This window comes from Scardinius erythrophthalmus, assembly GCF_964197995.2.
Source record: "Scardinius erythrophthalmus genome assembly, chromosome: 9".
NCBI classification, from domain to species: Eukaryota; Metazoa; Chordata; class Actinopteri; order Cypriniformes; family Leuciscidae; genus Scardinius; species Scardinius erythrophthalmus.
The window spans coordinates 13,435,095-13,459,834 of record NC_138229.1 but is presented as its reverse complement, the minus strand read 5'-3'; the positions used below and the strand labels follow the sequence as shown (position 1 = coordinate 13,459,834).

The following is a 24,740-nucleotide window of genomic DNA, read 5'->3' as shown; positions in this document are numbered from 1 at the left end:
ATATGGAATATTTTTGTTTTAAATAATGGTTTTGTATAGTTTTTTTTAAGTCTAATAAATTTTAAATATACATTTATACATTATAAATAAACACGTGTTCATCTACATTTGTATACCACTATATCTACATACATGCCGTGCTTAGTCATTTCATATAATGTGTGAAACATTTTGCTTTGCCCTTTACGAACCTCTAACCTTTAACCTTTTTAAACTAAATGTATTGCTGCTATCTCCAGGAAGCACTCAATGCTGAGAAACTGTGTTGACATCCCATGTTAACTCTACACCTTCCATCATTACAGAGAAACCTCAGGAGGAAACAACACATAAATATCAGCAGCACCCATGTAAAAATGTTTGCTGTTCCAGAGATGTAGCCATTCAGGTGAATTTAATCATTTCTTTGTGAATAGCAGGCTAACTGATAAAATGAAATCATTCAATGCAGTTCAATCCACTTGCATGCACATATCCCAACACATCACGCTGACATTCACAACACAAATATGACCTGACAGCACGGTCCCGTGCACTCTGACTTTTTTTGTTAAGCAGAACACACACCCGCTGAGGGTTAATGCTTACTTCTGCGCTTGGTTATACCAAAGGGGAAAAGACAGAAATCTATACATATCTGCTTATAGAACTGGAAAGGAAACAGCACAGGAGGTGAAGGCGGTCAGGCAGGCTCCCATGCCTGTCAGGAATGAATTTCAATAAAGATTCACCCCAAAGGTTCCACTATGCATTGCTATCTGATGTAAATATGCTGGGCCTGATATATTATCAGTTCTACGTCTTTACCCTTCCTATGTTTCTCATTCGGAGCCACTCCAGTTGACAGTAGCCTCCTTCTGAAAACAGACTGTGTCCTGTTTCTGACCCCGTCCCTGTTTCACTGACCCTTCAGCACTCTAATAGGGCTAATAGGATTACATGTGCCAGGGCTGCTATGAAAAACAGTCCTGAGCAACTATATCATCTGTGTACTGTACAACCCTTAGACACCATGTCGTTTCTGTACTGTGACAGTGAATGCAGAGACAATGCATTAAGCTCAGATATAATAAATTATGAGTATGCATCGTAGAAAAAGTGTTGTTTTAGTATCACTGAGTTACAGTTTTTAAATGTCTTAGTTTTTAATGTTTATTTCAGTTTAATTTTTATTTTATTTTAGTATGCTACATCAAGTAAACTAAACGAAAATAACATGTTGCCTTGGCAAAATTAAATAGAACCTAACATCATTTAATGTTTATTTTAAAGTCCCCCTGTGGTGAAAATCAAGCTTTTAATGTTGTTTATATGTCTATGTGGTGTTTTTAATATGCTTAGTTTAAGACAAACCACGAGCAAATTCATAAGCCAACATCATTGCTGAGTATTTTCTCCTTAAATCTGCAGTGAACCAAAGACAGTCTCAAAATCATTGTTTGAAATCGCTGGTGTTTCTGACATCACAAACTTCCTTGTAACCAATCACATCAAGGTGTGATCGCCAACCAGTGGATCTCTGAGCTGGGCTGCGTTCCAGTCCAAAATTTTCATGCCCTACACTCGCTAACTTCCCTCTGTCTCGTTCACTTGGATGTACGTCATTGCTTACGTTGGATGAGTGCCCACTACTGGTGGAACCTTTGCAATATGGTTAAGCCCTTGATCACTTAGAATCCACTGTGGGGTTGATTTATTATATATTTTTTTCCCTTACGAAATTATTTAATGCAACATTATATATAGGTGTGTTTGAATTTAAATGAAAAAAAAAATAATATATATATATATCATAGAGTTGTTTGTGGTGGGGTGAATTAAACGCAATATGCGTTAACTTCACAATCGTGTTGCATTGTGGTGTATGGAGCTGCCTGAAGTGTACATATGAAGTAGGCCTAGACTTGGTCAATATCGAGGGAGCGAGGGTCTGTGAATATAAACTCCCCTCGTCCACTTCAGGAAATGGAACGCACTTCAAAATGGCGGCAGGGATTCCCCCGAGAGGAAGTGCTTAGGGAAGTTCGCAAGTGTGTCTAAAAGTGGACTGGAACGCAGCCCTGGTGTGAGTGAGTGGAGGCAGGGATAATTTAAATGAGTCAAGGGTGTAGTAACATTCAAGTTATTTTAGGCATGAAGAATTTTTTTTCAAGGAAAATATATGCAAATATGTCATTTTGGTGATCAAAGATGAGTTTTAAGGGGGGAAATTATTACAGGGGGACTTTAATTAACGAAAATGTTAAAGTTAAACTAATAGCCCTGAATCTGATACGTAGATTTTTCTTTCTAATCTCTCTTAAATTGACTTTTGTTAGTGCAAATTCATTTACTGAGGTTTAAGTCAAATTAAATAACACTTTTGACTTGAGCGCTAAATATTGCAAGAAGAGTCTAATATGGCTCTGGTGTTAGGAAACCCACTCCTCATGTGTGATTCCACCTCCTTGTTATAAACATTTCTAACACATGCTGCAGTTAGTGTCAGCATTACACCAACTACTGCCTTTCCAAAAACTAGGCTATGACATTTAAACCAGTCACCAAATACCAATCAGCATCACGAAGAGCGAAAGAACTTTTTCCAGCGAGTAAACCCACAAATGTCCTCAGTAGCCTACTGCAAATCACACCTGAATCTGAAAGACAATTTAATACTTTGCTGTGAATAAAATGTCTTAAATTGTAATAAACCTTACGGGCTGCCAACTCTTCACGCAATGACACTTTTCACACGCTCTCACGCCAAACATCCATTCTCTCACGCAGAGAAAAATCGCGAAGAGGACACTGACACCGACAGACAAGACAGAGCAGGTTACTTTACATATGAAATAAATATGAACCTCTCAAATTCTGTCAATTTTATTACGAAATTCACCGTTTTGGCGCTTGTAAATGTGACGTGACACTGACAGATCGCTGGCGCCTCAGTGCAAGCGGCACGTGAACCGATCATCTCTTAGCTACTCTTACTACTAATAGTAAATAAACACGCATGAACAATAGGTATGCTGAAAGATACAGTACAACTTACAGAAATGTAAATGCCTCATACATATTATCGATAAATCAGTGTTTTTCACCCGTGGAAATGGTCAATAAAACAGCTGGAGAAGTCACAAAACGTTACATGTACACCAGGAAAGCCATGACCATAGCACGTTAGTTGACTAGAAAATGTTCTATAGAGAGGAGTATTTTGCAAAATTTTGCACCAATGCTATATTTTCTAAATGTCATAATCATTTATTAACAAAACAATTAAGTAGGCTAGCCTATTCATTACTTCAATGAGCTCTTTGTTTCTGTATTAAATTATTACATTGTTTAAATTAATACATTTTTATCTAATTGTGACTTTGTATATGTACATTTCTGAAATACTTAACAATTACCTCTAATAACAGATCACTCTAAATTGTAAGGACTCATGCATTTTCTGTAAAGCTGCTTTGAAATGATGTGTATTGCGAAAAGCGCTATACAAATAAACGTACATTGAATTGAAATCGTGAAATTTGTAAATTTGAAATCAAGCAATAATAAAAAACAGTGGCCTACCAGTCATTGTACCATGTTGAAACATGTTGTCACTGACATGGAACTTAATAAAATTCTGTATAGTTAGGCTACCAAATGTTTTGACAATCACAATACACTTATTGTGATGCAAACAATTTTTTTACATCCCTCCCAAATCCCCAAGTCCCAAAGTTGGCAGCCCTGCCTTATGATAATATTGTGGTTGTCGTGTAGTGACTATAAACTCCTGCCTCGCGTCCAGTTTACAAAAAAGATGCTGTAAGTGTTGGATACGATGTTGTCCACTGCTACCCTCTAGTGGATTAGCATTGCATTGTTTGTTTCAAAGCAATAAAGGCATGTCTTCAGAGAAATACGAGTTATCAAAAGAAGACAGTAGTCAGATAAAAAAAAAACCTCTTCTCTAATGATAACAAAAAACTTTTAAAATGGACATATAATGGACTTTTGTCATAACTTTAAAACATCCATAGACGAGTCAGTGTCAAACGAGTGCAAACGCTAGCTTTTATTCTACTAGATTACTAAATTAGCATACTCTGAAAACTAAGGTCCTAATGAAATATGTCATAGCTCGTATGACTTAATTCATTAGGACCTAAGTTTTCAGAGTATGCTAATTTAGTAATCTAGTTTAGTCAAACCCAGAGATCGTTTTAAAAACAGTGATCTGAATGCACTTGAGGTTTTCTCTGGAAAATCAATTCAGAGAGCATAGCCTACCTACAAATTGCACCATTTTGCTAAACCCTGAACAATGCTTGTCCTGAGACTTGAGAATATATAAGAAATATTTTTTAATTTTTGCCGACAACATTACAAGAAAATCAACAATAATCCGTAATAATACGATACATAATTTTTTGAAGAAGAAGAAGAAAACAAAGACTTCAATATCAATAAACTTTTAATAAATAGTTTCTCATTAGTTCCTAATATTTACAGCCGGTTCACCATTCACATATACTGTTTCTATTCTTTTAGAGCACATTTTAGGCACAAATTAATTGGCTTTTTTTCTGAGGCAAACACCAGATTTCTTTGCATGTTAGTGGCTAGTGGAAAGGAGTTATTATGCAGGAACAGAAAAAAGGTGAGAATATGACAAAGAATACCATTCAAGTTTGGTCATACAGCTCAATGCAAAAATGATGGAAAACTCCTTTAAATAACATTTACATGGTTTTCAATGCTGTAAGAGAACACAAATGGTCCAAAAGTTAGCTAAAAACAAGTTACAATGACTAAGCCTGTGGAACATACGTGGATTTGTCTTGAAAAGAATTTTTTTATAGTAACATAAAAATAAGAAAACCATAGAAATACCAGAAAATGAATAAAAATGCACAAAGACAGAAAAAAGTGGCACCTAAAACCAAACAAAACCCAGAGATCGGTTTTAAAAAAGTGATCTGAATGCACTTGAGGTTTTCTCTGGAAAATCAAACGTTAATGTTGAGATCTGATAAAAGTATTCAGAGTTTCTCACCAGAAAAAAAGAAAAAAAAAGCACCGCAAATGGAAATCTGCCACAAAATTTGGGGTCTAAAATTACAATGGCGTGCCCAGAAAAGCTTAGCTCTAATAGAAACACCACGTTAAGAGTATAGTATTATACCACAGAACTTTGTAACCTTGTACACCCTACAGTAGCAGCATGTGTGATATTAGATTCACTGGATCTAGCGATGCTCATCCAATCACATTTAAGCTATTCCACCCACATCAGTGCTTGCGATAATATGAAAACTAGGTATGCGGTCAGTAAGCTTGTAACCCTGCTAGCCTGTTGTAACATGGCAGTGCTGACGTTCACAGGGGGTTCTGGTGGCGAAGCAGACGATAAACCAAAATCAAATATGCGCAGGCTCCGACAGGAGCGATACATTTGACCCTTCTCAGAGAGTAGTCTTCATCTGGGTTTGGTAATTGTGATGAAAAGTCACTTAAAGGCAACTTTTACTCCCTCTGCAGGAATTCTGACACGCCTCTTGTGAGGAAGGGAGAGGAAGTACAAACTATTTCATCTGATGTACAAGAACAGAGTGTACAGTTTGAAGGAGCATGATACAACAGCAATGACTGTGTGAAATGACGCCGATGACCTTCTTTCTGACATTTCTTGGTTACATTTCCTTGAGGGTTCGGAAAGACGACACACTCTTCCCTAGAAGCGTCTTTTAATCTGTTAAGTACAAAACCAAGAAGAACCAGTAGAAAGCAGCACATCAAAAGTTAGCCTGTAACGTCACGATAGACACGTTCCCTATTGTTACGGTTACCAGGTCTTTGGACGAGGAACATTTATACAATTGAAACTCTGAAAGAGAGGGAAAAAAAACACAAAAAATAAGTAACAATAAAAATGAGGAAAACCTTCACCAAGTCCATATCAGCACACAACTGGCAGCTTGCATTTCCCTCCAGCCAAAATGTCCTTTGCTCCACTTCCTGTTCCTCAAGGCCAAGGTCAGCTCCCAGTTGGCCCAGTTACGCACTTGTAATATGTGCGCCAGTTCCCACAGCTCCTTCTGCCTCCGAGCTGCACGGGAACAAGAGACGGCGGTGATCTTCTGTAAAAAGGTGCACTGCTCATGTGCGCCTGGGCAGGTTGGGGTGGTGATTGTGAGGGGGTTTGGGGTCCGTGCCCTCCCCCCTCGTCAGTGGGGTTATACACTGCTGTCCTCCAGTAGAGGCTCCTTGCCCTCGCAGGGTCCGCCCTGTGAGCTGTGTAAGTGGCTCTGCGAGCCATTGTTGTGCTTCTTGTAGCTGCTGGGCCGCATGTTGGGGCCATTGTGCTCTGGGATGAAGAGAGCAACCAGAAGGGACAGCAAAACCGAGCATGCTCCGAACAGGAAAGGAGGGCCTGGGATGATGGCACTCTGAAGGGGCATGATACACAGAGATTTGTGGGTCCATGCATGTTATGTAATAGAGAGAGATTTCTTATGTCTTATCACCACTCACCTCATCTGTGGGGTTGGCCATGTTGGGTTTGGCACCCTTCTCTGGGCTCTCTGCAGGGTCCATTTCACTGAGCTCCACGTGAAACAGGTAAAAGACAAAGCCGTAGAGCGCAGGACCCAGACCGTTACATAGTCCTCGAATTCCTGTGATCATCCCCTGCACCACACCTGACAGAGACACAGAGACATACTGAATGAGACTGTATTTTCCCAATCACATGGTGAGAAAAACAAACAAACAAAAAAAAACAGGTTACTATATTATATTGTAATACAACACTACCATTCAAAAGATTGTTTTTAAAAAGAAATGAATACTTTTATTCAGCGAGGACACGTTAAAATGATCAAAACTGAGAGTAAAGACAAAAAAAAAAAATTTATTCATCAAACAATCCTGAAAGAAAAAATGCATCACTGTTCCCACAAAATGATTATGCAGCACAACTGTTTTCAACATTTACAATAATAAGAAATGTTTCTTGAGCACCAAATCAGCATATTAGAATGATTTCTGAAGGATCATGTGACACTGAAGACTGTAGAAATGATGCTGAATATTCAGCTTTGCATCACAGGAATAAATTACACTTTATATTAAAATAGAAAACATAAAACAAAAATAATTTCACAATACTGTTTTTACTGTAGTTTTGATCAAATAAATGCAGTCTTGAGCATAAGAGACTTCTTTCATAAATATTAAATAAATCTTACCGACCCCAAGCATTTGAACAGTTGTTTATGTATTTAAAATATTTTGTATTATTTTTAGTAGTGTATTATTTGACATTTATTTAAACAAAATAATATGTAATACAATATAACATAATATAATAATTTAATATACAATAATTTTTCCCTATCGGCCAAACATGAAAATAATTAATGAGCTTATTAGTATCGACCAAAATTCAGTTCATCCCTAAATCAAAAATGTAATACGGTCAGACAGTAATTATCGGGTTAAAATAAATTGAAGGGGTTTGTTCTGCACTGTCTGATTGTATATTATCCTGTTTTTTACATGCTACCAAATACATGAATAGGCATGAAATATCAACCAGTTAATATGATTTATTTATTTTGGAAGAAGAGACTAAATAGTGATACAGAAACATGAATCTAGCACATCTTTGTTTTTGACTGGAGAATGCAGTGAATGATTAATTCATCAGAATTAAATATTCCATGAAATAACAATAAACAGTGACTTATAATTATTCTGTGGCTAAACTAAATGTTCTGTGTATGGCTGCACGTGTCTCACCTTGTTGGTCAGGGTCTGCGTTGCGGGACACTATGGCACTGATCGCCGGGAAGGTGATGCTGGACATGGCAGCAACAGCTCCAGCAGCCCACATCATCCTTAAGGGAAAAATAAACCATCAGACTCTCACACACACAGACTCTCAATCGGTTTCAGTTCACGTGCATGTGGAACTAGATTCGGGAACATGCACTGATCCAAAACACACACTGCAGAGGTCATGTTTGTTTGAGTTCTAGCCAAAAGACACTTGTAATGGCATGATAAAATGTCACAGGACATGCCATCTTGAATGAAATCCATTGATTTTCTTAATTTATCAACAACAACAAAAAATGTTTCATAACAGTAACTATCTGTAAAATATCTTGGTAAAGTGCTTTAAATATAGGTTATGAAAAACTATAATAATGGATTTCAAGTAAAAAGTCCAATTACAAACTGTGACTTGAAATGTACCATGTCTGCCTAAGAGTTTGCTGCCCTCTAGTGGGTTACTTTCTAGATGATCAACTCACCAGGGCTGGGAGCCAAAGCCATACCAGGCTAGCTGTAGGATCTGAAAGCCAAGGCCTAACAAGATAGTGTTCTTATTCCCTATGGAACGCATCAGGATTCCCAGGACAACCGTCTGCACAGAGACATAAATCATTACTTTGCAAATCTTCACTGGCTTCCCTTTACAATCTAGCACCCTAATGTAGGGGTGGGTTACTTAACAGTAGACATGATTAACTGGTAGAAATTTGTCAACCTGTAGAGATTTTGGACTATCGCCCCTATTGCGGTTACGCTCACGTGACGTTGCTGTGCTGCATGGTGACGAAAGCTTATAGCTTCCATGCATTAAGCATTGCGGTTTAAAAAAAAGTGATTTTAAACCGTTGAAACGCAATAAGCAGCAAAAGGGAACTCATTTCACTATATGTGCATGCTATCTGAGAGAGACACGCACATGAAGCCGCTGCTTATAACGCGTGTGAGCATACTTATGAGTCAAAATGCCCGTGCAAGTATCCTCGTAAACATTCATTTATGTCTTAAAGGTCCCATGAAATTTTCACTTTCTGAGGTTTTTTAACATTAATATGAGTTCCCCTAGCCTGTATATGGTAGGGTGACCATACGTCCTCTTTTTCCAGGTCATGTCCGGCCGGGATTTCGAGATCGCCCAAAATATCCGGGATTCGGCTTTTGCTTTCTCGTCGCCATTCATTTTGTTTACATGCACACCTTTTGATTCAATAGGACTGAATTAATTCCGATTGGTGAATCTGAATGTAGTGTTTACATGAACGCTAAACAAGTGATCGGTTGCTAAGAAAATTCCTGTGTTTTCGTCTCGATCGGGATCCGTGTGAAGCAGAATGCATGACCTGCAAAGCTGGCATGTACGTGTCAGTGTCAAATAATGTAATAATGTAAACATAATGAATGGTGACTGTAGAAAGCAAAAGCCGAATCCCGGATATTTTGGGCGATCTCGAAATCCCGGCCGGACATGACCTGGAAAAAGAGGACGTATGGTCACCCTAGTATATGGTCCCCAAGTTTCTAGAAATTTCAATCGGTGTAAATCGAGCTTTTGCTATCTTTCTCTGCCTTTGAGAAAATGGAAGCTCAATCGCGCTGATCTTGAATCTCCTCCTTGTGACGTTATAAGGAGGAATGTTACCTCCCCTGTCTCTGCTTTGCCCGCCCAGAGAATATTTCTCGCCCATGAGAAAATGAGCTAGGAAGGAAGTAGGAACGCGCGCGCGCGATTTTAGTTTGTCCACGAGAGATATCATGGCTTTTGAGCGAGCTAAGCATAACAATTGCTCAATAATTGGATGTACAAATGAACACGAAAGGGTCAATACAGAGCTGGGCTTGCTGAACGTCTGAAACTAAAGTCTGGATCACTCTCTTTGGCTCAGCTACACACCTCGGAACAGTAAGTCAACTAATGATATATAAGTGTGTTGCTTTACTGTTTATGTTTGCCTAGACTGTTACAAGTAGAATGTGGCTGTCACATTAGCTATGCAGCTATGCAGTTTATGTGTGTGAATACACACACTGTAACGCGAGTGTTTTACACTTCTTTGTTATTTGGATAACCGTTTTCCTGTTGGTTATACGGCGCGCGCGATATCCGCATTTCAAGATCGCAGAGCTTGATGATGTAATTGTAATAAGATAAATTACAGATGTTACAGATCTCTCATGAAAAGGCAACAGTAGGTTAGCGTTAGCTACATGATAATAACTGTAAACCATCCGAATAAAGTACCGTATCCAGACATAATATTTTAAACTAACCATTCGGAAATGTCCTGCTGGAGCCGCTGAGTTGCAACTTCTTCATCCGTTGCTTCTCCATCCGGATCAGATTCTGGGTCAAACTGAAATGCTTGAACGACTGCGTGTCTCCGTGCCATTGCAATATATCCAATGTAAACATGCATGGTCTACCGTTGCCGCAGATGGTCAAGGCCACACCCACCCTCCACCTTACGCCGCCTTTCTCCTCCTCATTAACATTTAATATAAAGCTACAGACACCGAAACGGCCTGTCTGAAGGAAGCTCATTCTGGGACTGGCTTATAGTGGCTATAATTCTGCACTGAGACTGAATTTTTGAAAAGAGATTTCAGATACAGTACTAGGGACCACTAAGGCCTATATTAAAGCCTACAAAAAATAGCATGTCATGGGACCTTTAAGTGAACAGTTGAGAAAGAAAACGCATGAGTATATCATTATATTGGAGCCGAGCATTCGGTCTTAAAGTGACAGCAGCCTAATAAACATGCTGCCGTCTGTGTCATTAATGTTAATCAAACAACAAAAGAGAAAATCTCTCAAAGCTCTTGACTGAATCACTTTTGTCACACGTTAACAGGTATAAATGTATATTTAATTTACACACTGAAGATATGCAGTGTTTTTTATACATTTGATTACTTTATACAATTTATGTAGGCTAGTATTTTTTTGTGATGTTGAAATTGGTGACAAGAATTAATTTCAATGGTCTCAAATTTTGATGATATAAAACCTTATGTAAAGCAAAAACAACTTTTTAAGCGATGTATATTTTGTGTAATATTTTTGAGTAATTTTCCTCAATGATTTGGACTGTGGTCGTATCGCACACCCCTAGCCTGATGCACTCGCACAGTGAGCCGATTAGTATGAATGAACACACGCTGTGCTGCTCAGAGTCAGGCGCTACAAACTCACAATGGAAGGGGTGGAAAAAAATCCTGAAAAACCAACCTGAGCCAAGATGGACAGGATTCCCACCACAGCAATAAAGGCAGCAACTGTTTCTGATGTAAATCCAATGACCTGGGAATTCAAAATTGGCAGTTTAAGAACATATTTCAATTAAGATTTTAATCATTCAATTCCAGAGCGTTTTTAGTTAGCGGCCGACAGACCAGTGAATCTAATCTCCTCAAACAGCGTTATTTCAGTATTATTTAGATACTGTTATAGTTATTAATAATTTGAAATAGCTTTCATTCTCATATTTTTAACAACAGTTTTAATTTTGTTGTGCTTTTGGTTTTATTTTATTAAGTTAGTAATTTTAGTACTTCAACTAATACATTTCAGTTAGTTGAAAATTTAGCATTTCTATTTTTGTTTACATTTTTTCATCTAATATTTACATTTTATTTTATCTTTATTTCAATCAACAAAAATGTTTTTAATAAGATTAGTTACGATAGCAACACTGGTGTGAAATAACCTTTTGATTTTATTCATATAAACCCATTAACATCAACAGCATACAGTGTCGTTCATGCTGTTTCCTTATTTCCAGTAATTGTCAAACTGACAGTAGAAGAAAAGAAAGTGTTACATAATGATGTTTCTAAGCATTGTGTACATGCATCCACAAAACCAAACAAATCTCTGTTTTGAAATGGGAAAAATGCCTTCCGCAAAACGGATGCCCTTTAACTACTGCAGAAGCTGAGTGAGTTCAACATCACATGACTATCTCAAGTTATTTCTAACTGTTTACTTGGAGGGTGAGGGAGCCTAGGTGAGGTATGACTCAGACATGTGACTCATTTTTTGGGTATTTGCTTAAGCAACAACAAGGTTTGAGTGTTTACATAATTGCCAAAGCATATTCATGCAGTAGTAGCAACCTCAGAGATCCACCATGCCATTAACTAAAAAGGAGTTTCAGTTGTGTGTTTTTGTGTCATAGATATAAAGGTGTGCATGGTACCTGTCTGAGATACAGGAAGAAACTGGAATACTGTCCAGCCTCAGGCAGGTAGGACAGGAAGACTGTGATGCAGATCAGGAGAACCGTGGAGTCCTGGCCCACCTTACGCAAGGACTGTGAACAAAAGAGTCCCAGAGAGAGCATGAGAAAGAGGGAGGAAGACACTGAGAGAGAATGAGTGGGCAGGAGCACAGCAGCATGATTCATTTAATAAGTGACAGACGACATCTTCGCCATTCTTCTTCAAATGCCTGCTCATGTTTTAGTTTTTTTTCCAAAATGTAAATCACAATGGTACTGATTTGAGGCAACAAGGCAAACAGAGTAGGAACGTGCAAAACGACATTTTCGAAAAACGTTTTAGATTGGAAAATATAAAATATGTTATAATAGTAACAATAATAATAAAAGTAATATAAATGTAATATATATATATACACTATAATTTAAACGTTTGTGGTCGTTTTTTTAAAGATTTTTTTAAATGTTTTTAAAATAAGTCTTATGCTCACCAAGGCTCCATTTATTTGATCGAAAATACAGTAAAACAGTAATATTGTTAAAATTTTAAAATAACAGTTTTCTATTTTTAATATATTTTAAACATTTTATTCCTGTGATGGTAAAGCTGAATTTTCAGCATCATTACTTGCCAGCTTACTTGTCTTCAGTGTCACATGATCCTTCAGAAATCATTTTAATATGATGATTTGGTGCTCAAGAAACATTTCTCATTATCATCACAGTAGAAAACAGTGGTACTGCTTACTATATTTGTGGAAACCATGATAGTTTTTTTAGGATTCTTTGATGAATAAAATGTTCAAAAGAACAGCATTTATTTGAAATGGAAATATTTTGTAACATTAGAAATGACTGTCACTTTTTTGATACATTTAATGCATAGTTTTTGAAAAGTTTTCAAAAAAATGTAAATATTACTGACCACAAACTTTTGAATGGCAGTGTATATGTATTAAATAATGTATTAAAGCAACACGTCAAAAAATTAAACAACTAAAATTAAAACTAATTGATAAGTCAGTTATCTGACCAACCCTAAAACTAGACCATCAATCAGGTACCAACAACCTTATCATGTGACAGACAAGGGTCATTGCATCCCCATGACTGTACTTGCATAGACATCACTGACTCACTGCAAAGGGGTCTGCCTGCTCCCAGGAGATGGGGGCTCCCCAGGAGGCTGGTCTCATCTTCTCAGGCAGGGACTCGGGAACCGCTACCAGGATAAAACAGATGTCTAGCAGGGCAATGGCCGTGGCAAGGATCACCACCAATGTATCTCCATACGCCACTGACAGGTACGCACCGATCGCTGGGCTTGTCACCAGACTGGCTGCAAAAGTGGCCGACACCTGTGGGAAAAATAAATATTAAAATCAATCAGCTGTGTTGACCACAAGAAAAATGTTGCATTGACGCTATTAACACCTTAATTTAATTGCAGGGCCAAAAAGGAAACCACAGACGGCTGTCAAAATAACAGGAAACCAATATCCGGCGTTGCTTTTGCACATACAGTTGCTGTGAAGTTGGTTACAGCACAAAAAAAAAAAAAAATCATAAGTCATGTTCGTCTGCTCACCAGGCCGTATGCTGTGCTCCTTTCATGCTCCTGGGTGATATCAGCCACATATGCAAAGATCACAGAAAAAGTGACCGCAAACACACCAGACATGGAGATCACCGCAAAGTACCACCTGTAAGATCAGACAACGAGAATGAGAAGAATACCAGAAAAAAAATATCTGATTAATTCTAAAATAAAACATTTAGACAGTTTGAAATGTTTAAAATAAAAAATTAAATTAGGATGATAATATGAACAAATCATATTGTTTGTCAATCAATCAATAAATCAATGACTGTGACACTGTAGGGTTAAGCCAACAACAGTGTTCTTGTTAACGAAAACTGAAATTATTAAAAATCAGTTCCATTAATTTAAATAAACCTGAAATAAAATAAAATATAAAGATTAGATGAAAAACTTAAATGAAAATTAGAAATGTTGCCTTAGAAACTAACTGAAATAAGCTGAAGTACTAAAATTACTAAAATAAAAAATAGAATACTTTCTTAAATAAATATATATATATTAAAAAAAAGAAACTAAATATTGCATAAAAATAGTCAGATCCTGCCTAGAAACAAAAAAGGGCAAAAATTTTATTCAGTGGAATCATGACGAACAAGTTTACTTCTCAAAATGTTCCAATAAATATATACACACACACACACACACACACACAAACAAACATTGTTTTGTTTGTCTTAGTAGGCAACTGTTTCATGCAATAGGCTTACCATGGGCTGATCTTCATGAGAGGGATGGGAGCACAGGTGAAGAACACAGTGAGCAGCAGGAAGGATTTCCGGCCCCACACATCTGACAGAGCACCGATTAATGGAGCACTCAGGAAAGACAGCAGGCCCTGAGTGAATACAAAAGCACATGACTTCCTTAAATGGCACATTTAATCTGAAAGTTTAAAAAAACAACTGCAACCAGAGCCTGACCGGATCTGACAAACTGTTTGGATCTTAAAATTTCACAGTAACATCCGGGTCCGGTTGGATTGCAGAATCTTGTTTATCGGTGAGGTTGAAAATGGAAAATTCTGTACCCACTTCACCACATTCAAGGGCATCACTGTATGACCAGGGTTTATCATAAATAAACATGGCAATGTAAGAGTAGCTAGCTCTAATCATGACTCTTATCTCGTCACATCAGAAAGGGAGAAGTGGAAAAGCATGAGTAAACGTGAATGGCTGGAATCAATGTCCTACCTTGACACCATGAATAAGTCCATTCATCAGGAATGTGTGCTGAGGGAATGTCTGATGTAACACCTGAAACAAAAAAACAGATTGACCATAAAATGTATGCTGTAAATATATACAGATAATCTGTTGGGTACAGAATAACTAGGTTAATGATTCACTAGATTTACTCCATGGCAGAGCTCATCAAAGAAGTACTTCTACTGGCCGACACTTGGCAATAAGGATTGGGTGATACATCAAATATATCTGCACTGATTTCATCGCATTCTAAAAGCAAGCAACATTAAATGAACATCACAATTTTTTTAATGCACTTTTAGACTAATTTCAAGATTTTTCCATCTCTTGTGAGTATAGCAGACAGAGATGCGTTAATAGTCTCTTATTTAAACTTCAGATTTCAATTAATCAATAAAAAACATATATGAAGATCTCCGAAGCAAAACCACCTCTGTCAAAAATGAGATGATAATATTGAGTGAATGCTCTCCACACATAGTATACGTTCATCAAATACTTTCACTTCAAACTCACTAAATCCCAGCCTCAGCCCATTCAGAAATGCCAGTACTTGGGTAGAAACCTATACATAGGAGCCTGATAAAAATATTAATATTAAACAAAAACTTTAGATAGACTTGGAGGCTTTTGCATCTGAAGTCTTCATATTATATATATATATATATATATATATATATATATATATATATATATATATATATATATATATATAATCCATTATACAATCCATTCCCACATTAACTAGTGTCATTTGGTTTTGCTTAACCACCATGGTACAAAACATGTTGTTTTGAACGTGCAAAGAACTGACCAAGCCATAACAAGGCAAGTACAAGGCAAGGCTGTATGCAAACACAAATGTTACTTGAGCATTCTGAGATTTGATCTGCTTTCTATTTAAGGCTGAGCATAAGATCAGTCATTGCCGTTGAAGGCAGGTGCATACCTCTAACTCGAGCAATGATTCCCACAGCTTGATTAATCATTAAACACACTGTATCCAAGTGTCAATGTTTTACATAAGTATACAAAAGAGATCTGTTCTCTTATGACTGGGAAACAAATCAATTAACCTGTATACAAATTCAAATAAAGTCTTCAGTTCCAAGAGGTCAACATTAGATATAGGACTGAAGTCCAAGAGGGCATATGCCTTACTTATACAGTGGCATGTTCGAAATCTGATTTCGAAACATCTATTAATTTTCTATAACTGCACAGCTAGTCCTCTAATCACTAAATTCAGACTATGCCCCACTCTAAACATTAGAGTGAATGTTGTGAACAGAATGTTCCTACGCTCTGTTGAGAGATGAAAACAAAGCATGTGAACACATTTCACCTGCTGTGTTAATTTGAACACTCAGCTGAGCACTCAGATTTTAGGACGCACTGAAGCAGAGCTCGATCTGAAAGAGCAAAACTGTGCCACTAGCTGAGACGATAAGTCTTGTCAGTGCAGCGTTCATCTGGAAGGGTTTGTTAGGCTCATTAGTGCTTCAGTATCAGCGGCTGCTAATCAAATAAAAGCCCAGAGCAAAGAGCACTGAGCCGACTCTCTGGCTCAACAGCACCAACTAAATGCAAATCCTCCTCCCACATTTGGAAATAAGAAAATGAATAAGCAATTTATCCGGGACTATTTAAATTTCAGCCACTACCAAAAGTCAACAATAAAGCCTCAAAAACTGACCACTAGAGAAAATACTGCTTTTACATTATTACAAACAATAAGAATAACCGTTTGAGTGGAAATGTCCACATTTACATATAATAATACATTTTAATAGGCACAAAATTTTGTTTTACATATTTCAAAATCCTAAAACATTATTTCCAAGTTTAATTAAACACAAAAAAAAATCTAGGTTTCAATTTGGTCTTTTTAAGCTGTGGCCGATGATCGATATCAAGACCCATACAATAAATCTATATTGGGTCACACTTTAGATTAGGGTCCAATTCTCACTATTAACTAACTACTAACTACTAACTACAACTTTTGCCTCAAACTCCTAATTACTGCTTATCAATAGTAAGGTATTGGGTAGGATTAAGGGATGTAGAATATGGCCATGCAGAATAAGGCATTAATATGTGCTTTATAATTACTAATAAACAGCCAATATCCTAGTAATATATATGCATATAAGCATACAGACCATAAACTAAGTGTTACCATATATTGTGTTGACAAGATCAACAGTGTGAAATCAGACATCAAAGAATTAGAAATTATGCATAACTGTTTAGTACTTTTGTAATGTGCCATAGAAGTTACGGATAACATTTAAAAAAATTTTTAGTTAAGTCAATATTTTAGGTAATTATTATTCTTTCATTGATCAATAAAGAGTACAGTTGTTTTCACAGCTCTGTTTTCTGTTCGACCATGTTTAAATTCATTCTGCTAAACAAACGCAGAACAGACAGATGCCAATGCCAATATTTGCAGATACTGACATGGTAACAGATATACTGTACAGTACATCCCTAGACACAAAGTAAACAAAGCTGGAAATATCTGATACCTGAATTTAATAGCAGTAAGCTGAATGGGTCAAAGTACCGTTCAAAATTTTGGGGTCAGTAAGATTAAATACTTTTATTCAGCAAGACTGCACTGCATTGATCAAAAGTGAGTAAAAACATTTATTATGTTACAAAAGATTTGCATTTCAAATAAATGCTGTTTTACTGCATTTTAGTCAAATAAAAGTGGCTTTGGTAAGCATAAGAGATTTTCATAAAAGCATAATGTTTCTTTCATAAACATAAAAAAAAAAAAAAAAATCTTCGACCCCAAACTTTTGAACAGACGTGTATATATGACCGTGGATCACAAGACCAGTCTTATGTTGCACGGGTATATTTGTGGCAATAGCCAACAAAACATTGTATGGGTCAAAATGATAGATTTTTCTTTTATGCCAAAAATCATTAGGATATTAAGTAAAGATCATGTTCCATGAAGATATTTTGTACATTTCCCACCTTAAATATATAAAACATTTATTTTTGTGAATGGATGCAGCACTATCGCCAATAGAAATGGACAACTTTAAAGGCGATTTTCTCAATATTTCGATTTTTCTGTACCCTCAGATTCCAGATTTTCAAATAATTGTATCTCGGCCAAATATTGTCCTGTCCTAACAAACCACACATCAATGGAAAGATTATGTATTCAGCTTTCATATGATGTATAAATCTTAATAAAAAAAAAAATTACCTTTAAGACTGGTTTTGTGGTCCATGGTCACATATATGACCAAATATACATATATTCAAATGTACTGAGCTTGGCCTAAGTGGACCATATTTCACTCTAAGGGGCTCTGACCTGCAAAACTGCTTTCAACTCATGCATTATTCATCAAAAGGAAACAGCAATTCCACTTTGCATGCAGTGTAAATTTAAGGAAACAGTTACAGTGAGAGCCATGGATCATGTAGCATGCTGTGACTATACTGGATACAGTGTCAACAACAGTATCATGCTGGTCGGCTTAAAAACAACTGGCACTACGTTACAAAGTAAATCACAGGTTCGGCTTCATTTATAACCACTGTGGCCTGACAAACCCTCCAGTTAGCCTTCAGAATAAAAAGGTCATTTTTAGCATGACACTGTTTGATGTTGTTTTAATATCGCTTGGTCAATTATACTCAGCCAACACAATGCATCCCTCATCAACTAAAAGAGCATCATTCTGCCCTCTTCATTTGATCAGGATTCATTTATTCATAAATCTGTACGAGGCTTCTCGGATCTGGGCGATGGGAAATGTCACTCCTTGTTATGGATACAAAAGGAAGGGAGAATGAATGCAAACATTCATGGCTCGTAATTCGCTCTGATCTGAAACTGTGAATGAGGGCGATGAAGCAAAACTGGTTTACCGTAAGCATGGGAGTGGTGAGCAGTCCCCAGGCGAAGAACTCCAGGAAAATAACCACCACTGCATGGTAGACACTGGGCTCTCCAAACCCCTGTGGCTAAACAAGGAGGAGTTAGTGTTACTACAAACAAACAAAATACAGCAAGTAATGTAGAAGAACATGGATAAAGAAGCAATAAGGAGAAAGGTTGGACAATGAGAGAAAACATGAAACACATTACAGACCATAAGCATTTTTTTTCCAGAACATATGCTTTATTACCATTAAATAAACAACATCATAGTGTGCAATATCAGGGTCCAACGGGCATACAATGACAGAATTATTACTTCACATTTATTTGCTCTTTATCTGGTGTACTGCGAAAGCTTTCACTTTAACAAATATTAGATGGATGTCTGGCCCTAAGTCAACCCCTAAACAGCCAAAACTATCTCGCCAAACCCTTATTGAAATTGTACAAATGAAAATAGGAAGTCACTTAATGGTCCGTAAGAAAGCCCGCACTAAATAAGTTTAACAGCCTGCAGATTGAACACAATGCTACGGAGTACGGATCATTAGAAAGGGGGGGGGGGAGAAAGAGTCGTGGCCTGTGCCCCAAGCAGTTAACAGTGCAAACAAAGCCTGAAAGGACTACAGGTTAATAGACATTTGACACAATGTCAACATACACATCTCTCTTTGTACAGTCTGTAATGTATTCATAAAAGCTCTTATTAAATTTGAGACGAGCAAGATATAAATAGTGATATTGAGGAGCTGCTGTTGATTCATAAAGCTATAGTGTTCAACCTTTTTCAATCGATGTCCCAAGCTAATCACTTGTACAATAAGTCAATTATTAGAAACCTCTGGTAATGTAATGTGTAAAACCCTCTTACACTACATGAAAACACAACGTGTTTTTAAATTACAGAGGAAAGGTCAAAGTAAAAATATTTACTTTCAGAGCAAGCATATAATTTAACCTGGTACAAATGGACCATTCATTTGCACTTAAATATTAGACCAGAGTTTCCCAAACATGAGATGATTAAATGCTAATCATTAATTAAACGTAACATTAAAATAAACAAATGGGGCTGCATAATTAACATACTTACTAAATAGTGATATCTCTTATCAAATTGTGATTATAAAATCAAAGGCTGTGGTTTAAAGAAGTATAGTTTGTTGCATTTGGGAACGTAATGTCAGGAGTTTCGTTTTATTTACATTCATGTTTGTGGACAGAAGTTTACAACACACTGATGTCAACTAACTTACTCATTGGCCTTATTGTCTTTTTTAATCAATTTTTGAGTATAAGTACTTTGAAGAAATCGTCTTGACAGGTGTTTCCTAAAAGGACAATGATGGCATAGACAAGATAAATGATACCATGGGTGAATACATAGCCTAGGCTACTACTTGATTCATGAAGTCAAAACTTTACAGCCCATTAGGTGCTGTTTTGACATTTAAGGGCGAATCGACTATTTTTTTAAAGTTCACAACCAAAACGACATGGTAAACCAAAAACACGTCATTCGTATAAAGAACACGTCAGGTGCACTGCCGGACAGAACATGTCATAAAAAGGATATTAATTTCTATCCTGACGGGACACTCAATTCTGTCAATGACGCTCACCATTAAGACTATTTATCTATCTTACTTCATTGTCCTATTTTCAAGCTTTCGGTTTCATATACAGGTTTTGAACATAAGATAACTCACTCGATGTCAAAACGCCAGCTTTCTCGCCAGCTGGCTTGTTGTTTTCACTGTTGGCTGTCTAATGAAACTATTGTCTCTCAAATATCACTGTTCATTTCTCCTTATAGTACAGATATAACAGTTACTAGTTTGCATCACGAAACAGATGAAATCACCAGAAAGTGTCTGCCAGGTTGCCAATCGAAATGACACTCAGTGTAGAGTTGTTACAGCTCATACTGTAAAAACACTGGTTTAGCTTGCTAGCCCTGACTAGTAGCATATGGCTAACTGCCACAAAGAAATGTTTTACTCACAGTGCCTCCATCTTTAATGATGATTTTCTTAGCTAGAAGAATGCTGCGGTTCAGCCGCTTTTTCTTTTTTTTCTCTCCAGTCATCGTTAACTTATATCCATTCTTGTTTGTGGGAGATGGACCTGCGAGGTGTGGCTAAATATTACAGTTTACCGTTAGCATCCACGCTAAGATACGCGACTTCCTGTCCTCAGCTCTCGCTCTTGGGAGGTTCCACCCATATTTTTCAACGCAGGTTTCTGATTGGTCAATTTTACACGGCAGCGGTTTTCTTCGCGATTTCATTGGCCGAGTACATCGTCCGTGCGAGTGAACCCAAAACAATGAGGAATACCTTGTAAACTGCTGACTGTTGTGTTGTTTGTATTGTGTTACCTCATGAGCAGAAGCGGTTTTGTCAGGCAAAAAACCCTGGGAATATTTTTTTGCTGGAACTTTATATTGGATTTATAAAATGACAACGGCAAAACAATTTGTTTTAAATTTCCATAATATAATAAAACCGATTACTGTCAAGATTTACAGACTTCTTGAACAACATTTAATTCTAGTTTACAATATGCAATATTCACTTACTTTAACACACCTGTTGTAACCATTTCTCCTCACTAGAGCAGAATATATCCATACAGTCCTAACAGTATAAAACAGCTGCATTTATGATACTACCCTTTTCTTACAGACTTCTTAAAAAAAAAAAAAAAAATTGACTCCTGGTCATATATGGTTGTATAGCCTCTTTAAATCTGACATTGATAACTGCATTTTTCTCCTTTTGTTTTAATGCCACATCAGCTTCTTTGGCTGTGTTCATAGTGAGAGCCAGGTTTAGTTATTCAAAAATAAAACTAAACAGATGTTCAAGATTAATTTGTTCAAAAAACCTTAAGACTACATTTGGATTTCTTGGAATTCTTTTCAAAAGTATCAACAGAGTAAAACAAGTTCCTCAAAGTGGTTGAAGTATTACAGTCCAACAAAATGTTTAAATGGACAGTGGATTCTGACAAGATGAACACTTTGGTGAACTTTCTTATGTGTGAATCTTGAGTGTACTATCCGGCATAGGGTGTAAATGACTTGATCCCAGCGATTATTAAAAGGGAATATATGTTTTGTCTCAACATCAAGATTTATTTACAGGGACTTTAAGCACTGATCCCATTCCGATTGCCATTTATTTTTGGTGTATGCCATTCAATGCTGGTCTCAGATCTGTGAAAGGTATAGAGCATTTTACTGGTTCTGTAGATAATGCTTTGGCAGCACTGTCTGCCTGCTCATTAACAGAGATTCCTGAGTGGCCAGGTACACACTACAGCAAGACATAATATTAAAATTATTTGATTCGAGATGACAATTTGATTATATTTACAGCTGATGGGTGATCAGTTTTTATAGATGCCTTAACTGCATTTTTGTCAACAAAAATGGTCATATCTTGCACCAGCCTTTCACATTGGCATGTAAAAATGGTATGATTTCCAACATCTTCAAATCTCCTCAAAAAAAGAAAAAAAAAGAAAAAATGTTTTAACAATAAAAAAATATTCACATATTAGGGGACTCATCAGATTTGATTTAATTGGGAAAGCACTGTTATTTAGAACTATTTACACCACATACAGATATTTCACAGAAAACAATTAATGGAACAATCCAATAAAGAATATTAGAGTTCTCTACAGTTCCTTGTTTGCGATAAAAATAAAGAACTATGACTTGTGGCTATAAAAACAATAATATAAGGCCCATTCCACTCCAATGTGGTCCATAGAAAAACTTGCATTAGACAAAAAAGAAAAAAGCTATTAAAAAATATTATAAACCTACTACAAATGTTGCCAAGATTATAAGGAATGTTTAAATAACCCTAGCAAAACATGATACAAAGTAATAATGGCTTTAAAGTTACTTTTAAAAAAAATGTTAAACAAATGTATTCTATGAACACAACAGGTGTTCTAGGACAGCATGCATGAATCCAGCATTTTATTTATGATCAGAAATGAGAAGATGATTGTTGCTTGAACAGTTGCAGGAAAGACAAATATTTGCATAGATTTTTTGCTGTTAATTAATGTCAAACGTCCTCATCTATAAAAGGAATGTCAAGGTCTGAAAATCGTCTCTTGCCCTGATTACTTGCAGGAAAGGAGGTGGTGAGGGATTCTGAGACATCTTGGCTCTGGATGACACACATGGACTGGACATCTCGGCGTGAGGAGGAATGGTTTTGGTTGCGGTCCTCAGCAGGCTGTTTGCTCCCTGGTTTGGGATCATGTGTTGGATCAGGAGGTTTAGCAGAATTCTCTGGCTTGGAGCTCTTCAAAGCAGTGTTCGCTGAAATAGATGCCTTGGATTAGCCACTAGGGACTAAATATATGCAAATATCATGTAATAACCAAATATACAAACATTCTAATATTTAATATAAAAGCAGCAGAGCAAACCCGTGGTTAGAGAAACAGCAGGTTAAATAACAAGAAGCACAATAACCAGCTCACCACAAGAACAGCGAATCCAAGCCCTCTTGGACGTAGAACGTGCGGGGCATTCAAGCATAATGTATTTTAAAATTTTCTGTACCTCAGTACTGACCTCCCAAGTCCAAACTCACAAAATGATCTTCTAGTAGACTCTCAGAGCTGACCAATGATTCGGAGTCCATGTTCTCCGTATCAGAGCTATCCTGGTCAAACTCAGGCAGTCTGAAGGCCAAATTGTTCCTAAACCACAAACAGAATGAGTTTTGAACTGTACAATTAGAGAGACTTATATAAAAAAAAATTCTCTACCCCTGGATGAAAGTTACAAAGTTTGAAAGCATAAAATCAAATTGCAAAAGTGAAATGATACAACTTCACTGTGATCGAAGCACATTTAAAACTGTGCTATAAGACAGTAAAAATGTGTTGACTTAACAATGAATGAAAAAATAGGAAGTTAAACATGCATTTTCAACTCACTTTTCTTTCTTAATGGACTTGATCTTCTCCAGCAGGTTCTTTTCGATTTCAAGCTCAGCTCTGTCCATTGAGGAGGCATCTGAATCTAATTTTGGCCGCTCATATATCTAAACGGAAAGTGAGATCATGAGAAGCACTTTGCAAACTGCTATACCAAAGGGGCTAAATATTAGACTAGAAATGGCACATTTATTTAAGCAATAAAGTACGAGAGGCTTTGCTCCATTATGAGTACAGTTAGGCAGGATGTGTGATGGGGTGTCTGAAACACCCACGGCTAAGACAATATTCAGAATAACAGAGCCTTGAGTGGTTTATTGCTTTTATAAATTGTTACCACATACTGAAAATATTAATTGCACAATATTTCATGAAAAGATTATTTAATTAATCAGAACATTAAGTATCATCTTTCCAAATACATTCCCTGGCATCTACACTACAGTTAAAGGTTAATGGTAGGGGTGCAGCATGTACAGTATGTAGGTGAACAGGTGTAATGTGTTGCTAAATTGCATATTTCAGAATAATTGGAAAACCCATAAGGATTTATTAGTGTTGTTTATGTCATGAAGCTAATGCCATAATGCTTATTTCACAGCTGTTCTTAAAGTGTGAAATCTTACGTACATTACCATTCGGCAAGATTTTTAAATGTTTATGCTCACCAAGGCTGCAATTATTTGATCAAAAATACAGTAAAGACAGAAGTATTGTGAAATCGTATTACTATTTAAAAACAAAAAGGTTTTCTATTTGAATATATCTTAACATGTAATTTATTCCTGTGATGGCAAAGCTGAATTTTCAGCATCATTACTCCAGTCTTCAGTGTCACATGATCCTTCAGAAATCATTCTAATATGCTGATTTGTTGCTCAAGAAACATTTCTTATTATTGTCAATGTTGACAAATAATTTTGTGGAAACCATGATGCAGTTTTCAGGATTCTTTGATGAATAGAAAGTTGAAAAGAACAGCACTTATTTGTAAAATA

General features: G+C 36.7%; 2 protein-coding genes across 11 annotated transcripts in view; both read right to left on the bottom strand.

Annotated features, from left to right (window-relative positions):
* Nucleotides 1–4,435: 4,435 nt before the first annotated feature.
* Nucleotides 4,436–22,485, bottom strand: mfsd14a2 (major facilitator superfamily domain containing 14A2). Of its 4 annotated transcripts, none has more exons than XM_081375058.1 (13): nucleotides 20,774–22,485; nucleotides 18,756–18,851; nucleotides 14,835–14,897; nucleotides 14,349–14,476; nucleotides 13,627–13,741; nucleotides 13,351–13,396; nucleotides 13,178–13,260; nucleotides 12,018–12,131; nucleotides 11,048–11,119; nucleotides 8,301–8,413; nucleotides 7,783–7,880; nucleotides 6,514–6,680; nucleotides 4,436–6,428 (listed from the first exon to the last, which is right to left on the bottom strand). In XM_081375058.1, exons 1-13 carry the CDS (start codon nucleotides 20,855–20,857, stop codon nucleotides 6,216–6,218), a joined length of 1,392 nt encoding a protein of 463 aa, XP_081231184.1. In that variant the 5' UTR covers nucleotides 20,858–22,485; the 3' UTR covers nucleotides 4,436–6,215. The 4 variants fall into 4 exon arrangements, with proteins under 4 accessions (XP_081231184.1, XP_081231185.1, XP_081231182.1 ...); XM_081375059.1 differs by having other exon boundaries at nucleotides 18,756–18,845; XM_081375056.1 differs by having other exon boundaries at nucleotides 13,178–13,396.
* The window catches only part of LOC308696374 (myosin IXb), a 32,238-nt gene continuing 29,388 nt past the window's right edge, over nucleotides 21,891–24,740 (bottom strand). For 6 of the 7 annotated variants that reach the window (XM_081375049.1, XM_081375050.1, XM_081375051.1 and 3 more), the window contains 3 exons: nucleotides 23,743–23,849; nucleotides 23,375–23,502; nucleotides 21,891–23,116 (listed from right to left, as the gene is read on the bottom strand). In XM_081375049.1, coding sequence (XP_081231175.1) covers nucleotides 22,857–23,116; nucleotides 23,375–23,502; nucleotides 23,743–23,849 — 495 coding nt within the window. In that variant the 3' untranslated portion in view covers nucleotides 21,891–22,856. Of the gene's footprint in view, nucleotides 23,117–23,362; nucleotides 23,503–23,742; nucleotides 23,850–24,740 lie in introns of all 7 variants that reach the window. The other variant, XM_081375054.1, reaches the window with a different exon arrangement.